General features: G+C 36.8%; 2 protein-coding genes across 9 annotated transcripts in view; one reads left to right on the top strand and one right to left on the bottom strand.

Moving 5' to 3' along the window:
* Positions 1–961: 961 nt before the first annotated feature.
* Positions 962–7,309, top strand: LOC590822 (trafficking protein particle complex subunit 3). Its single transcript, XM_790410.5, has 5 exons — positions 962–1,332; positions 2,444–2,541; positions 3,237–3,336; positions 4,851–5,033; positions 5,494–7,309. Exons 1-5 carry the CDS (start codon positions 1,291–1,293, stop codon positions 5,611–5,613), a joined length of 543 nt encoding a protein of 180 aa, XP_795503.2. The 5' UTR covers positions 962–1,290; the 3' UTR covers positions 5,614–7,309.
* A 782-nt stretch (positions 7,310–8,091) lies between these two features.
* The window catches only part of LOC588475 (adenylate kinase 9), a 36,530-nt gene continuing 26,307 nt past the window's right edge, over positions 8,092–18,314 (bottom strand). For 7 of the 8 annotated variants that reach the window (XM_030995152.1, XM_030995150.1, XM_030995151.1 and 4 more), the window contains 11 exons: positions 18,221–18,232; positions 15,647–15,874; positions 14,932–15,183; positions 14,075–14,255; positions 13,437–13,638; positions 12,819–12,965; positions 12,007–12,224; positions 11,307–11,673; positions 10,749–10,847; positions 10,124–10,341; positions 8,092–9,125 (listed from right to left, as the gene is read on the bottom strand). In XM_030995152.1, coding sequence (XP_030851012.1) covers positions 8,908–9,125; positions 10,124–10,341; positions 10,749–10,847; positions 11,307–11,673; positions 12,007–12,224; positions 12,819–12,965; positions 13,437–13,638; positions 14,075–14,255; positions 14,932–15,183; positions 15,647–15,874; positions 18,221–18,232 — 2,142 coding nt within the window. In that variant the 3' untranslated portion in view covers positions 8,092–8,907. The remainder of the gene's footprint in view (positions 9,126–10,123; positions 10,342–10,748; positions 10,848–11,306; positions 11,674–12,006; positions 12,225–12,818; positions 12,966–13,436; positions 13,639–14,074; positions 14,256–14,931; positions 15,184–15,646; positions 15,875–18,220; positions 18,233–18,314) is intronic. The other variant, XM_030995148.1, reaches the window with a different exon arrangement.

Raw genomic sequence — 18,314 nt, forward strand, 5'->3', positions numbered from 1 at the left:
GTAACAGGGTGAAGCTGGTCTTGCACTGGAACGAACAGGTACATGTACAACAAACAAAACAAACAGGAACTTTCTTTGTGTCCTTGATATGCGCTATACAACAACAAGTAACGATTGTTATTAGTATTATTTCCCCATTGTTTGTTATGGTTGATGTACATCTTTAACTGCAAGTTAATAAAATTCCCTGTGGTATTACTAGACCCTAGACTATATTGTTTTCTTACTACAAAAACATTAAAACGGCTAGAAGAATGTACTTCTATTAAGTTAATTTATGAATATGGCTCTATTTCGGGCTAGAGCCTTGTCCAGTCATGACTGCGCCTGTAACTTTTTTTAGACTCCCAATCACACTTATTGAGACTTTGAAAGCAAGAAATTTAAAAAAAGAAAATTATGAACGGAAAAGATCCGACAAGGAGAAAGGAAAAGATCCGACAAGGAGAACTGTCATGACCATGAATGAAGGTGGTAAAAGGAAGCCTGGAAGGCTCTCTGGTCTTGTGGAACGAAAAAGTTACAAAGGGTCAAATTTACACATAAAATACACAGCCCCACTCAGTCTCAGACTCAGTCATACTCGCAGCCGACATCCGCAAACTGTTTACATGGTCAACACTACACTTCACCTCATTTACGCCTGACCCGTCGGGGTCGATAAGCCTCGGATCGATCCGACTTCGGAGGAGCCCCGCAGAGCTGAGCAAGGTTTTTAACTATGTTTCCTGTTTGTTTCATTGTAAAATCAAGGGTCATGAATTCTTACCTTTCATCCAGTCTGCTACGTCTTTTGCTGACCATCGAGGAATATTTATGAACTCCATGGTTCCTGATCATCAGTCTACCCCTATATCCAGGAAGCTGACAGAGTTTGGGGATGAAATGACAGCAACTTTCCTCGATTATACATATCCGCGCGTGCTGCGCTATAACATTTGGGCGCTCGCCATACTAGGGTGGATCGTGTGTGCGTTTCGTGGTTAGCATTCATTCAAGAAAACTGCGAAGCCAACTCGCGAAAACCGGTGAAAATATCATTTTTATCTTCATTTACCCTCAAAAAAGGCTTATTAAGACATGCATGTGATCAGTCAGATATCAAACACAATATTGTATTGAACTAACTTTTCAAGAGATGCGTATGAATGAATGTTTAAATCTAGTTTTATCCATCGTAGTCCCAGCCTTTGGAATCCGTGTACTGTTGAAGTTTCCTTTTCAGCTGTCAACAAACCGAACTTCTGAAAGGCTCGATATTCACTGATCTGTGGAATTTCAAAAAACAAGATGTCAAGACAGAGCAGTAGGGCAACAGACCCTAGGAAAATCGTGAGTTAATCTTAATGTATATTGATGTAGACTCTATACAAATCAGATAAGATTAGACTCTAAGAAATCTTATTTATTTTTTTACTGCCGAGTCCAGAAGGAAAACAAATTTAAAAATTAAAATAATGAAAATGAATGAGAGTGGAGAACGTTGTGCATGAGAACATCTTAATTTTTGTGACCAATCCTGGACTGAGGGGTCATTTTATCCAAACGAAAAAAACAAAGAGATCCCAGGCCAGGTCCTCTAATTGTTCATCACGATGATGTTTCTAATTCGAATTCTAAAACTTAAAAAGTAAAACATATTTATTTATGAACATGATGAAGGAGAGCCTTGACTGTCTGCGGCTATGCGCACCTGACATTTCACTTGAAATTTACTTTGGGTTTCTTTTTTATTCCCCTTATGCTTGATCTCATCTTATTTCTATTTATAAAGAGCAAGTGTACCAAAAAAATTGTCAAACTCGGCCATCAGGCATGAACATTGTAATTTTACAAGAAAAGGTGGCAGTGTCATTTTGACATTTTTAAAACAAAGGTGCCCATGTCTATGATGTCTGCACACTTTCAGATTTTGCATACATGTGTAAGATAGCATTTCGAGGCTTCTAAGTTTGAAGTACTAGAATTATATTTCTGTCCTATTTTTACTTGTTTTATTAATGAATGTGTGTAGACCCTATCTCTGTAATAGAAACAGATATTTAGTTTTGGTGGCATTTTTTCTTTTATCATGCAGTCACACATAATGGTATGCGCTTACAAGGCCAATGCACAGATATGGGCACTCTGTCTCCAGTCATATTTATTTTATTCATTTATTCCTTTTTCTTTCTTCCTTTTTTTTGCGGTCATTGCCCATATGACCCATTTCCCCCCTCCTGTTCAGTGGTTTGGGAGCCTGGGCAGAGTGAAGTGTGCTGTTCAAAATATTTGTTCAGTTGTTGTTTTACTTGTCTGTAACTAATCATCAAACCCACTCACACATGCCAGGTTATACTTATATCTATAAATAAGGTTTGCAATATGAGCTACATGTACTTGTATTTTCTGTATTCTTTTTCTTGCCATTGTTTCTACAATTTTCATTATCTTCTCTCCCCAGAGCCAAGAGTTGTTCACCCTGACGTATGGCGCTCTCGTAGCTCAACTTGTCAAAGACTACGAAGGAGATGAGGAAGTAAACAAACAGCTGGATAAAATGTAAGATCAGTGGAACTATTCTTAAAACTTTATTTTCTCTGGGAACTTGTCTTAAAGAATGATAATTGGAGAACAGTGTGCTTCTGGTAAAAGTGTAGGAGGTCAATAAAGTTTCCTTAATTTCTTCCTTGTTTTATACACAAAAAAGGGTAGAACACAATCACCAAAACAGTCATGTAGAACATCTCTTATTTAGAGAAGTCTCCCCAGTAGTGTATTATTATTACCAGGTGGTAAAAAACTCCTTGAATGCTTGAGCGCCTTGTAATGGTACATGTACATGTAGCTCGGTTAAAGCATGGGTAATGATATGATTGCAGGGCCCTCAGGGAGAACAGTATTAATATTCATGAGGCTACCCTTGGTAAACGCTTGTATTATTGTAATCATTACTCTTTCCCCATTTCAAAGAAATTTGTTTTTTAAAAGCATCTAATCATTTCTATACCTTTATACCTTACCTAGATAGTTGTGTCAGTGTTAGATAAAGAAATAATGTACATGTATTATGATTGCCTTCCCATCTACTGTTCTATTTCAGTTCTGAACTTTGAACAAGTAATTAGAAGAGTATGTGAAGCATCATATATTTTTCCCTTTCATACAGCTCTTTAAAGATCTGATATTACATGTAGTTTGATACCAATATTAAGTCTCATCAACTACACTTTGTTTCTTTAATTCCATATGATCAGGGGTTATAACATTGGCATTCGTCTCGTAGAGGACTTCCTAGCAAGGTCTGGCATCGGCAGATGTAACGATTTCAGAGAAACAGCAGATATCATTGCTAAGGTACAGTATGAATCCTCCTTTAATCCTTCTGTTTGTAAGAAAATTGAAATGGCTTGATCACACTCACAAAGATAGCAACTAAGGCTGCAACGGGTAGTCGAATGCTCGAGTACCCGCACGGTTGACAACTACTCGGGTACTATTTCTCGTACCCGAATATTCGGCCGCAAAAAAAAAAAAAAAAAAAATGTCCAGGCCCACGCTTACCCGTGCCAGGGAGAGCGGTGGCCGCTGGCATGTTACCGTCGGTAAAAATGTTTCCCAACTCAAGCACTGTCAAACTCACCTTTCAGAAACTGGGACCAATTGTCCAGATTTCTGTTTGGACTTGGAGGAAAATGGATTATTCTGCCATCTTTTATTTTTAAAACAGCATTGTTTACTGTTATTATTCTTATTAAATCGGCGCCTTCAACTGCAACTCAAAGTAAAATTGCATGCATTTTCGGCGAGTGACCTGGGAAACTGCTGAGTGGTATGGTAGTGGCAAAAAAAAATTTAAAAATTCAAAAAAAATCAAAAAAATTATAAAAAAACATGGCGTCCAAATATTCGAGTATTCGCTTGTGAGCCTGGGAGTGTACTCGGGTACCTCATTACACTGTTGTGCACAGCCTTAATAGCAACACTACTAACATACTATCCTCATTACCAAATGAAATATATTGCATTGTACTGTCTTTTGTTGAGGGTTGCTGTTTTTTTAATCCATTTCCTGTGACTTTTTCCATGAAAGGTCATAGCTTTATTTATAAGAATGACACTACCTAACTAGCTGATGCAAAATTGACCCGAAGTTTAATTTCTTGTCAGTAAAAAAAGCAGACATTGTGTCCTTCCTAAACATTCTTTTAAATAACATTCTTTTAAATAACATACAGAATGTTGATGGATTATTTGTTTCGAGTTATCACTAAGATGAATTTAACATCATTTTGTTTAATTATTTAGGTTTTTATTTGTTGAGGGATATTTTACCACGGTTACTGAATCAGTGATCACAACATAATATTAGTAAGACAGCTAACAATAGTCTCTTCAAAGCATAGAGTTAGAGAGTTCCCACATATATTACCTTGTTTCCTGATGGTGATACATACTTCCTCTGGGACAGGCTTAGCATCCTGAATGGAATAGTAATTGCATTTGGTCTCAACATGTATATGATTGGCTAGTGTAACAATATAGTCATGTTGTGATTAATTTCTAAGCAGAATCACACATTTTTATATGTAACCAATTAGAAAAGCTATGCAAACGGCAAAGTAATTTTTTTACACAATCCGTTTGTAAAGCGCCCTGTTAGTGACAGGAATATACAGCTTTGGTGCTTAGTCTCATTGAATAAAAACCTGAAGACCGTTTCATGATGCAAGCAGCAGCAACAAACACATGCCTAATTGAAGCCAATCATTTTCAAATTGTACAAAGATTCAACAATATTCTTCATTACATATAAATATCAGTATCATACCCATTGCCTATTTTCTGTTCTGTTCTGTTCTGTTCTTTAGTCTGGTTTCCGGATGTTTCTTGGAGTGACTCCGAGTGTCTCTAACTGGAGTCCAGCGGGAGATGAGTTCTCCCTCCTGATGGATAATAATCCCCTGACAGACTTTGTTGAACTACCCGAGGATCATAGTAATCTCAATTACTCCAACGTCTTGTGCGGTGTTATAAGGGGTGCATTAGAATCGGTAAGGTTTCTTTTGATGCTGTGAGGGATGTATAGATGCGGTGAGGCACCATGTGATGTTAAAAAAAGATGCAGTAGATATGGGAAGGATTTTTAATATGTTATGAGGAGTGCATTACATTGGCAGTTGGTTTGTATAACCTTGCTTTATGTACAGCTTAGTGTCCAATAAATTTCTTCCCAATCTCCAGGCGTGACATCTAAGCCAAGAGAGGCAGGAATGCATTTTTATGTTGCAAACATATCCTATCCAAGTGCTCAAGCACGAAGCCAGAATGTATCAAAAAAGCTCAAGAGATCAACCACTTTTTCACAATGCTCCTCGTAAAAAAATAATCTTTGAGGTACATTAAAGGACATACACTACTGCTTAGTCTTCATTCACATTTTCAAAATTTGCTCACTATCTTTTAGATTTATACTAATCATTGTGTTTGTTTTTTTGTCTAATCTCCTTTCAGGTTCAAATGGATGTGAGTGTGAGATTCGTCCAGGATACACTTAAAGGGGATAATCAGACAGAGATACGTGTTAAGTTCATCCAGAGGTTAGAAGATGCATTACCTGCAGGAGAGGAATGAACACCAAACACATCTCTTGTATATATGGACTGTATAAATATATATAGATATAACCATGAAGAAATGATACCATTCCCTATCATGTTAAAAATATAACGGAGTGTAAAGCCCATGTTCGAACATGAGGTGGTAAACCTAACAAATACAAAAATGCTCAAAAATAATCTGATGTATTATGCTTCACATTTCTATTAACTTGTTAAATGCAAAGCATTAAAGGGAACCAAAAAGAGTTGTCCACAGATAATGTCATCAAATTGAATATCGCCCTCTAGTGACTAGTCATTTCAAAAAGCTTTAACTTCCTTATTCCTTGCTCGATTCTGTTCAAATTTTCACTGATATTTTTCAAATATCTTAAACTTTACAATAAAAGTAACTTAGTATGAAGGTTTTGGTTCCCTTTAAGTACGCATACAAGCTGAGTGTGCAGATACTTTTTATTTTTACCCCACAGACATACATGTATTTGCGTCTTTGACATAAGTAATTTATGTTGCAGTGCCAGTATTAAAGGGGTTTTCCCATCTTTTGTGAGAACATAGGCTGCGTACTCTACAATTTTGTTATCCTTCTTTTCATAATTGAATAGCATTAAAGAGAACTCAGTTGAAGTATGGATCCTGTTTTGGAAAGATTTTCTCACATTTCATTGGACTGAACGGTTTGTGATGAAGATTATATGGTTATGGGTAAGAAGAAAAAATGACTTTGTAAAGACTAAATTTAGATGTAGTAATAGGCATAACATTTGAGTTAGTGTGAAAGGGTATCCCTATGTAATTCAGGCCCTAGCTTGTTGATGCAGTAATAAATGAAGATGTGCAATACATTGTCCACTCTCAATATTTGAACTTTCTCAAATAACTATACCGGTAATCCCGTTTATATATTTTTCTTCCCTTTAATTTCACCTGCCTACAGTCACCCTTTTGTTCGTGGCTCTTGTTTTCGTTTGTATTCCATTCAATACAATTTTGCTGGTTTCAGTTTCACAAGTCAAATTTGAGAAGAAGTGAAGAAATTTTTCCACTCATAACTTCTATATGAAATTTGCATTAATTCCATCATGCAAGTAGAAAGCAGATAAACTGTGTAGAGGCTAGGGGGTGAGGATTTTGACTTCATCAACAACATCACTGGTCTGATGAAATCCGTTTCTTCACCCTCTCAACAGTAGGTTAAATGCTTTTAAAATTTAAAGAAAAGAAACTATGTATAGTCAAGAGTAATCTCTATATTCCTTGTTATATGGCACCTACTGATGCGATAATTCACCATTTATATTACAAATTCTAAAGCTCTAGTGTGTTCTCCACGCGTTCTCTGTGAAAAGGGGTTGTATTGAGTTGTATTCAGACTACAACACAATGTCTGGAGAGCATGTAAAAACCCACTCCACCTCGAGCTTGTGTTTTTTTTCTCCAACCTATCATGTTTTAATTGTAAGTTTACAAAAGTATAAAACAAGAAACATTTGCATGCATTAAATTTGCTTCTGTGTACAATTTGAGAAAGTTTCCAGTCTTGAAAGTTTCTGTTTGAACAATAATTGTTAATCAGTTTTGTTTGAATTGTCTTTAGTTTGTAACTGTATTTTCTCTTTTCTACTTCATGTGAATATTACTTCTGAACTGGCAAAATGCTATGTATAGCATAACCATAAATAAAAAATTAAAAAAACATGGAAAAAAGATCTTTAGAGTCTTGCAATTTATTACATGTGAAATATGATAAATCAAATTTACAAAGTCATTTCAAATATTTACAGACACACATCAAAATACAAAATATCTTTACAGGCAAAACCTTAGAGCCGGGAGGTCAGACTTTAAAGAGATTATATAGAATAACATTTCATAATGTCTGTTATATACAATTATACAAATGACGAAAGTACTAATGTGATTTAGTATTCCAATTACCATCTTGAATGGAAGGTGTGTTAAGAAATGTTTATCATCCAAGTGCAATGCTGGTTTGGGGGATGCCTCGTCCCTAAACTTCAAGAAAGACTGGTGCTCTTTCCATACATGGGTCAAACCACAATCGTTCATTTCCTTTTTGATGATTATATCAAGCAGAATGCATACTTGCATATTAAACATTGTATCCACCTATTTTGTCTACATTAGGAGAAATATAACGGCTGCCAAATGCTCACTTGTATTTTCTGCCATTGTTTGTTTTTCACCATAACTGATTGGATGTATGAAGCTGTAAATCACTGACATGGATCTGCAGATTTATTCTGCTATAAAAATTTTAAACAGTTTAGCTCCACTACATATTTTAATACATTTTTATAATGAACAATCTCATGGCATCTCTATTATAAAATCTTTATCAAATATATTTATAATGCAGTTGCCTCTGTACTGGACGCAATTATATAATTTGCATATATTTTACAATGGGCACACACATTTGTATAAGGTGAGATCAAGGACGGAATGAAGTCAAGTCATATTACATATATCATAACATAAGCTTTTATTGAAAGGAAATGTAAAAGTCTGAAATGCCACAGAGAAAGTGAAAGTTTAAAAAGAATACCTAAATAGAAAGCACATCCTTGTGGCACCAAAGCCATGGATACACATGAAGATAAGTAGAATCATGTTTCATAAACAAACCAAATTGACTTTATTTCCTCTCTTTTCTACATTCGATAACTGCAATTATACAGAATATTCACTGTTTTCCCCAAAATTCCTACATTGTAGTTTGCTTCATTTTGATTTCACACTAAATACAGATTCAAAGATATAATTCAAAGTAATCGATCCTCTTTATATACTTACTGGTATACACATATGTAAAACCTTATCTGTTATCACTGTACAGACTTGGTGCTAATCAAAGCAAGAAATAAGAATGATGTGCAATCACAATTGTAATCGTTAGATGTCTTTACTATTTGGTGGTATATTCACACGATAGTCGACTGGAACATGCAATTTGCATGAAATATTGGCCCTTTCTAGTTTAAGTAAGATACATGATCTTTGAACCTCAATTACTTACGAATAAACAGAAACCTAATTCTCTTGTTTTCATCTCAAACAGTTTCAGATGCGAGGTGTAAATACATACTTTAAAATTCATGTTGGATGCATGTACAAATTCAAGCACTTTCAAAGATGTAGTTATTTTCATGACATCTTCCCCTGTATTGCAATAGCTTCAATTCTTTCCAAAATTTTGTTAGAATCAATTCTACTTAGTCTAGGAAATACGTATAGTGAGCCTGGGATGAATAAGCTTTGAAGTGTCCCTTTAGGATGTGCATGTTTACATAGCGACTAATGTAGATGGTGTGGGCTCGCGTCCCTTGAGGTTGAGGAAGAGAAGCATCTTGTGATCAAAGTCAATCGGAAGCTCCTGAGGATTGCGCAATCGCTGGCCCATCTGGTTGCCTAGGTAACGGATGAGTTCACATTGCTCCTCAAACTGCTCCAGCTTCTTGCGGTACTTCTTACGGACGTAGTCAGAGCTCTTGGGGTTGTAAGCTGGTGGGAGAAAGTGGTAAAAAAACAGTTTTAAAGAAGATTTCTAGGAGGAACTTTGTAAGAAGAAGAAATGTATAGACCAACCTTTACACCATAAAGAGATAACATACAACTGGGTGCACAAAGTTGAACAAAATTAAAATGTGGTAAAGAGTCTGCAGATGATGTTCACTAATACAATACAGCATCATGATTGGAGAGACACACATCTTTAATGTTATCTATGTAGGTTTAATGAGTCTGGTCTATTCAGTTTTAGGACAGGGTGATTTGCAAGGGCAGTAAGGACAGAGAAATTAATATGAAAGGAGAGAGGACAAGAGTACAGAATAAAGCCAGGGGGAGAAGAAAGGAGAAGAAAGAAGAAGAAAAAGACGAAAGAGACAATGAAAGAACAGGTTGACAGACCAGGAGATGGAACTATGACGGACAACGAGAAAGACAAAGAAAAGATCAACAGACAAGAGCCTTGGTTGTCATGGAATGTGAGACAATATCAAGGCAAAGACTGAAAGACAGCAAAAGAGCAGAGAATGACAAAGATAGCAGCAGACAGATACCCAGAGAGGGACAATAATAACATACATGCACACAGAAATCTTGTAAAACAGATGGAAGAAACAAGAGAGATGATGGTTTTCTCCATGTTATGTTTAATACTGTAAAGCACCGGTTAGTGGCGCATATAGGGACTCAGTGTCGCTTGACGCTGTGTCCTGTTGTGCACTCATGGCTGGTGCTTTGCTGTAAATGTTTTATGCTCACATAAACTGTAGGTCTTTATAATCTTTTTCTTGTTTATATTTGTTTTCCCGTTAATGTTGTTTTTGTTAATTTCTCTAATTTCTCTCTATATATGACAAGGTTGGTGCCCCAACCACAAGTTTGTATTCAAACTTCTTTAGGGGCTCCTAACCCCATGTTTTTTTTATATTTCCATGAATTATTGTATATGAATTTTTATGGTTGAAATAAATTGAATTGAAATTGAATCTTACCTTTGAGATGGAATGCCAGGTATAACAAAGCAGATCTGGACGGTGAGACGAAGGGGAACTTTGGTTTGAAGCACCCTGTAGCAGTCAGAGCTTTAGTGATAGCCGTTGAGATGGTTTGCTCCATGTAACCTAACATGGGCAGTGAGGTTACCAGGAGAGGGTCCCTCCTGGGAGGTAGCTTGTGGGGTAGCTTCAGGCTGAAGTAACGCTCGGGATACCTGAGAAGGAGTAACAACATAAAGAGATTTATTATGCTCTTATTATATTCATAACATGTAAACTAGGATCTTGCTAAAATCTCTATAGAATGTATCGATTTCTATCACGTTGTGGCAATTCGGACAACCTGGACCACTCTAAAGCTTCACTCAAAACTCACATCTTCCTTCAGACATTTAAAAGCTAACTTTATTGGGGAGCTCATACCTTTGAATGTTTTTTAAACAGATATATGGCGCCATACAAATGCTGTGAATCATCATCATCATCAATACCACCATTACCACCATGATATAATCCATCATCATCTTCATCATCTTAACTATTACACAACTCATACTATACTGTTCAAACATATTCCATGATCAAGAAATGTTTGTTCTTTCATGCACTGTGACATACATACCTCATGAATCTCTGCAGTTTTTCTTCTGAATCAAAGCAGTACATCCTGCCCCGATACTCCACAATCAGATCTGGGTTGCCTGGAAGGATCGCTTCATACCTGAGCAACAAAATAAAGAAAGTGAGTAATGAAAATAGTGGCATTTTGTATAGCATATACCTATATGCTGTGGCAACACTCTAATTAATCAAATTAGAATCAGTGACAATGAAAGCTGATTGTATCCATTAGAGGCTCAATATAATAAAAGTATTTTGAAAACTTCTTGCATGGAAAGACATGAATATCTTAACATATAACTGTAAAAAACAACTCAATCATGAATATACAATGTATCAACGTCAGCAACTCAGAATAGATTTCTTCCTGTTCGATTTTGTTGTGTATTTCACTATTAAATGATGAACAAAAACCACAGTATGCATGCAAACACAATAATAATCATCTAACAATTTACCTGATAAACACAACATCAATGAAATGAAATCCCATCAAAAGGTAAAGGCACAACATCAAATTCTAGACATATTGTGAGACTAGCAGGGATAGGGGACTCACCTGAGCTTCCCATCCAGGTATGTAACAGGACAATATCCCTGAAGCTCAATCTGCATAGGGAACATCTTCTTCGCATCCATAGCAGTCCTTCTCTTAGTAAGTAGCTCTGGTGCAGGCAAGGCTCTGGGGGCTTGGGGTGGGACATAGAGCTCTGGTCTGGCTAAGAACTCCTTCACCTTCTCAGGGTTCTCCATTTTGTAGTAACGACCACGGAACTCTGCAGCATTGTCCAGGTTGACCTGTCCAGCGCAGTCCACCAGCTCACCGTCCTTGGCCAGACTGACCGGACAGTACTGACCAAAGTCACCAAGACGAGAGAAGAACTCCTTGGGTGTGATGCACATGTTAGCGATGGATGCTGCTTTGCCTACAGAGATCAACAAACAATAGAATATGTAATGCAATTGTTATCTGACTTGAACTGAAATGCTTCCTGAAAACTATCATAGTACAGGGCCCCGTCTTACAAAGATTTGCGATTGATCGAAATCAATCTCAAGTCCTCCAATCAACCACAAATTTGCAGTCTCCTATCTCTTATGTACAAAACCAGGTGTGGTATACAAATAAAGACGCAGATCACTTCGTGGACAGCACAAGGTTGATGATCATCATAAAAAACACAGTAACAAATACAATATATTCAACAAAGTAGGATTTCATCAAAGCTAGAAGGAATGATTTGAATTGGTTTCCTTACCCTCTGATATCCTCTGAAGATAGTCTTGTATCCTACGAACACTGTCCTGAGAATGATCAGCAGCTCGGTTCCAAACCCACCACTTAGACTTCTCACCGACCACCCTAACCCAGTTCTTATGCTGCTCTTTGTAATACTCCCTCACACCCGTGATCTCTTTCTGCCAAGCAGCGATCTTCATTGATAAGATCTGGGCACTGTCATGAAAAGGTAGCAACCTGCAAAGAAAGAGAAAAGTTCAAAATATATCAAACACCATAATCTGAATGCTAGCTCTCATCAAATAGAAGTGACATTTTGATCTCCATGTCTGGAATTAACTCATATCAGAAACATCAGTATTTTACTCAGTTTTGGGTTTAGTAAATTTCTTAGCCAATATCTGCATTCAGTTGCAATATCAGGGTAGGTACTTAATTTTTAAAGAAAGCTAGCTACCTGTACCTAGCAGACTTCTTGGAAAGCCTTGCACAAGGGTCCTTAATATCAGGGTATTTATGCGGTACCCAAGCAATCCTACACACAAAATGCTTTCAGTGCAAACAGATATTTAGATAGCCAAGTTGGCAGGGTTGCATTACAGATAATAAACAAGAGTAAGAGGGACAAAAGAATAACAAAGAAGTCAATAAAGAATTTGTATAAGAGTTGTTTTGGGGGTTTTTTTTTAAATACTCATCTTATATTTCAATTATGTATTGGATACCATCGTGCATATCATGTATATCTTAAAAGCACTACCCAACAATTTTTTTTTATTTTCTTAAATTTAAAAAAAAATGGAAAAAAGTGTGAATGAGACATGTGTATACCTCTCAGAAGAATGTCTATCTTTCATGCCTCTGACCATGAGCTCTCTGCTATCAACGCTGAGCTCAAGAACTACCACTGGAATGATACCATAGTCAGTCATCAGGTCAACCTGGTGCTTGGATACGGGGTAACCATCAAGGACATAGCTGCATTGTAGGGGAAAATCAGATCAGAAGAAAGGTGATTATAACCATACTCAGATTTAATACTTTTTAATACTGACAATATGGTGCATAATCAAATTCTATAAACACTCATTGATAACTTGATCTAAAACGTTCATCAATATTAGAATCACTACCACCAATGTCCTCATAATTAGTTGTAGCATCATCATCATTAAAATCATTGTTGCATTAACATCATCATCATCATCATTGTAATCAGCAACAGCAGCAATATCATTTACATCAAATAATTCCACTGTATTAACTATTCATCACGATGGCCAATATTATGATTATGATTACGATTACCTTTTCCATCATTTTTTATGACATGACTATCAATATTAACATTATCAACATATTCATCACCACCACCGCCACATCTACCACCATCATCATCGCCACCACCACCAGTATCAACCCCTCCTCATCCTCCCTCCCTCTACTCACCCTCTGGTTGATGACCTTGTATCCAGGAGATTGACCTCTAAGGCACGAATGGCAAGTTCATCAGGGAGGGGAATACCCTTTCTGATCTGAGCATTGATCAGTTTAGCTAGCTCTGTCTTGGGCTGTTGGGTCAAGACAAACCTGACCGCTTCACCGATCGACAGTCGCATCATCCCGTAATCGGATGCAAACCGGTTGGCCACTGAATGAAATCAAAATTTGCAGAAAAAATTAAGATTCATTCTGCTATTGAGTATTTGCATGAGCAATGGTACACTTGGGGAGAAATATATAAAGCATCTTTAAAATATTGCATGAATCCTTCTCGACACCAATTTCAATTGGGTTTGTCAGGTCAATCAGTCATGTCAAAAGGAGTGTAGACACACAGCAAAGTTGTATAAAAAAATGTATAATAAGTAAATTACCAATAAGGTGGAAAATACTAAAGGTAAAAGTGAAGGTAAAATATTAAGCCAAGACTAAATATTGCATTATATATCAAATGCTTCTGATTAATTCAGGACATTGTTTCTTTAAGCTTGCATACTGAATCAAGTTGTATTTTATTCCATGTTCTCCAGTATGATGTTCTGAGCTTGGCAGATCCATTATACAATTATCTATCACTAACTCACATGCAGTCTTTCCAGACTTTGGTGGTCCAATGATAGCCATCCTGACAGGGACTACAGGCTTAGGAGATGCTTGCTTCAGGTACTTCAGCGGATGCATCACAAACTGTTCCCTAGCCTGAGGCGTGGACATGAAGTAGATGTGTTGACGGTACACCGCCGGGAACGTTGGGTAGGTGTGACCCTGCAATGAAGGAAATAAGATTCAAAATGGTGGTGGTTATTGTACCTGACTGCTTAGAAAGCATAAATATTGGTAAGCAACCAGAGGACCCACAGCTTTAGGTCCTCTCCGAGGAATCAAAGAGATGTTTATCTTGTTGGGTAACTTGTAGAACAAAATATGAAATAACAAACATGATGAATTATTAACAAATTAACTCGCTGTCTTTTCTAAATATATAGTTTCCAGCTAGTTGCAATGTACCATTCACCTCTTGCTGAATTATTACATATGATTTACGCATTTATTAGGCCATCATAGATTGTAAGATAAAATAGCAGTTCAACAATTCATTTGCAAGTCCCCGACACTCCATTAATGAGATCTCCTGAAAGCAGAAGTTTGCATCGATTTGATAAACAGAATGCTGTGTTTATCATTTTATGTTGTGTTGTGTTGTGTTGTTCTTCATAAGAAGCAGAAAGCAATTTATAACTTGATCTTTGCCCATGACTTGTATACAGGGCCCTGCTGCACAAAACTTACCACTGATGGTAACTTTGCCTTCAATGGTAACTACCACGGGAACCGGGCTCAACAGCCAATCAGAATCAAGGTTTCCATGGTAGTTACCATTGATGGCAAAGTTACCATCAATGGTAGATTTTATGAAACCGGCCCCAGGTCTCCAACCTACCTGCATTGGTTGAATACAGTCTCCTTCTAATAGCTTGACAGGACACCATCTGCCAAACCTAGACTGATGTTTATAACCGATCTGTAGCATCTTCCTAGCCACCATCTCTCTGACAGGATAGACCTTCTCAAAGAGACTCTCTCTGAAGTCCTGGACCGGTCTGAGACTCTGCTCCAGGGTGAAGCGGACGATGTGAGGCTTGCGACCACCGTTGAGCTCCATGCGAGGGATCATGATCTCTTCAAGGGTTTCCTAGTGAGAAGAAATGAGAAAGAAACGAGTTGAGAAGAGTTGATTATTATTTCATTTAATGCAAGATTGATTATCTCAATGGATTCTTCCCTGGAAAATACTACCAGATCACTAGAGCTATCCATGGATCATTGTAACCATCTTTCAACTACTCTCCCCATCACCTAAAGAACAAAACATTATCCTCTCATGTGTTTTTTAATAATACATGATCCTCTTCCAAAGAAGTTCTCCTTAAACACTCTACACTATATTCTTATATAGTATGACACCATCAATCATGATGCCTTATATAGATCATGTGTTTTGGATTTTGACAGTAGTGAGTGATAAACAATGAGACACAAAGTTAGATGTAGAGAGAATGTGCCTGGAATTTACAAGCACTCAGCATTTTCCTCTTTCCTCGACTCTCTAATTTATATCAACCAATACATTGTTATTGATTATTTGTTTAACTGACCTGTACGCCTGAGATGCGATTTGTATCCTCATCATACACCTCTCCAATTTCATTCTTCAGTCTCTCGATGGCATCTTCCTCCAACTCATCCTCCTCCTCCTCTTCTTCCTCCTCCTCTTCAAACTCCTCAGCCAGCATTGCATCGATGTCCTCCTCCTCTTCCTCATCAAATCCTTCTTCGTCCGAGTGCTCTGAATCATCACTGTCTCTATCCGCAGCTCTCTGAGCCTGGTCATCAAAAACAAATAAACAAAAATTAATATTACAATAGTATTCGTACAGAGGAAATGGGAAATATGAATTTAAATTGCAGGAAGGCTGTTACAGTGTAGGTGCTATCACTTATTTTCGTTTAAAAATGAATGAAATAAAGAAGACATATAAAGAATCTCAAATATTCTAAGTCTGGATTGCTAGACATTTTTTGCAAGGTACAGGTTTATTCAACGATGATATATGATTCATAAAAATCAAAATGAAGTTTCAGTAACACTAGCTGTGCTTAAGTGTTTTAGGAAAGATGGAAGGGTAGCTAGGGTACTTTATAATAATAATAATAATAATAATATATATAATAATAATAATAATAATAATAATAATAATAACATATAATAATAATAATATAATATATATATAATATAATATAATAATATAATAATAATTAATAATAATAATAATAATAGCCTAATAGTCCACTCCAAATTTTATTAAACCGAAACGGAAATTCTTTTTGCCCAATTGATCGTGAGCCCGGCAGCCACTGAGCAGCGCCAGATCGACGTTGCTCTATCCCCTATTGATGAACGCCAAACAAGGTAGCAACAACTCCCATCTTTTAACGTCTTTTGGTATGACGCGGCCGGGGTTCGAACCCACGACCTCCCGGTTGTGTGGCGGACGCTCTACTGACTGAGCCAACACTCCGGTATTAGGATGTTAAATATTTAACTCTTTTGGCAGAGATATATCAAATTAAAAACTCATAATAATAATAATAATAGCTTGTTCTTATGTAATGCTTTTCAGGACCAAAGGCTCTCTCAAGGTGCTTTACAGATATATCATAAACCGGTAAGCATATATTACATTTGCAAATCTACATTCAACTACTAAGCACTATGACTGATATCGTGCAAATTTAAACAGAAGAAAATAAAAGATAAAAGAATACCTCAATTTTCACACCAATATTCAGCAATTAAAAACAGAATCAATGTTATTATTGCAGATATTTGTTACACTAAGCTAAAATTGTTGTAAGAAGCATGCATTTCACACAACACTCAGGGCCGGGACATTGATGTAGGCTGTTGCCTTATATAATATGAAATGAAAAAAAGTGATGGGTGAACATTACAATCAAGAAATAAACAGAGCAGGCAATACACTTTCCTTCCAGTATTAGGATGTTATTCTAGTGATTTGATTTGCTTCTTTATTTTTGTGTGTCCAACCAAAAGACAAATGTTTTGATTATCTCCCTCCCCCCCCCCCAAAAAAAAAGATAATGATAATACAAATGATAACAATACAAACAATAATAAAAGCTTGCGAATCCCCAAAGCAATAAATCTACCAATGTAAGCATCTCAATAGCTAAATTGGCATTTGCCAGAGATCCATGGGAAACATATCTATAGCTGATTATAGAGCTGCAATGCAGCCATACTGTAGTATGGGTAATTCAAGTTTCAGTTTCATTTATTGGACAGGAGTTCTATTGCTGTTTCTATACAAAGTGTTAAACAGTTGGCTCTCAAATAGTTCATTGTATTGTTAGTGAATCTAGACTCTTAAGAAATGATTGTGTAGTTAGGTTAATTTAAAGCTGCCTGTGGCATGCTTGCATGGATTGCCTATATCTAGACGATGAGTAGTGAGGCTTTCTCTCAAAGAGCCAGTCACTAGTACTTTTGTTAGTTCCTCTATACAAGGTTGCGGTGTATTAGCCTAACTTGATATCATATTAGTCTATGAAGATACAACTGTATAGTTAAGCTCTCAAAGCACTGATTGCATTGTTAGACTTGTGACTGCATGGTTAGTCTATCTCTCTGGATTTCAATGCATATATTTAAGATCTCAAAGCGCTAGCTAGCTGTCTGTCTATGTCATTAGTCTATTTGCATGGACTGGCATGCATGACTAACATATTAGCCATGACTTTGTTATAAGAGTGTTGAGTGAAATCACAATGTTAAACTCTTAAAGCACTGATTGTATAGTTAGACTTGTGACTGCATAGATAGTTAGTCTCTCTGGATTTCATTGCATACATGTAGTTAGGATCTCATTCAAAGCGCTCGCTGTCTATGTCATTAGTCTATTTGGACCTGACTATCATATTAGCCATGACTCTGTTAAGAGTGCTGAAATCACAATGTTAAGCTCTTAAAGCACTACTTGCGCGCATGTGACTGCATAGTTAGTCTCTCTGGATTTCATTGCATATAGTTAGGATCTCAAAGCGCTAGCTGTCTATGTCATTAGTCTATTTGGAGCTGACTATCTATTATATTAGCTGTGACTCTGTTAGAAGAGTGTTGAGTGAAATCACAATGATGCATGACCTACCCTGAGCTCTGCCTGCTCGTACGTACGTACACAGTGATGATGAGATGAAGACAGATGAAACAAACAAAGTCATGAAAACAGAGTGAAACAATAA

The sequence above is a fragment of the Strongylocentrotus purpuratus genome, unplaced genomic scaffold (genome assembly GCF_000002235.5).
Source record: "Strongylocentrotus purpuratus isolate Spur 01 unplaced genomic scaffold, Spur_5.0 spur5_scaffold_21, whole genome shotgun sequence".
In the NCBI taxonomy this organism is placed as follows: Eukaryota; Metazoa; Echinodermata; class Echinoidea; order Camarodonta; family Strongylocentrotidae; genus Strongylocentrotus; species Strongylocentrotus purpuratus.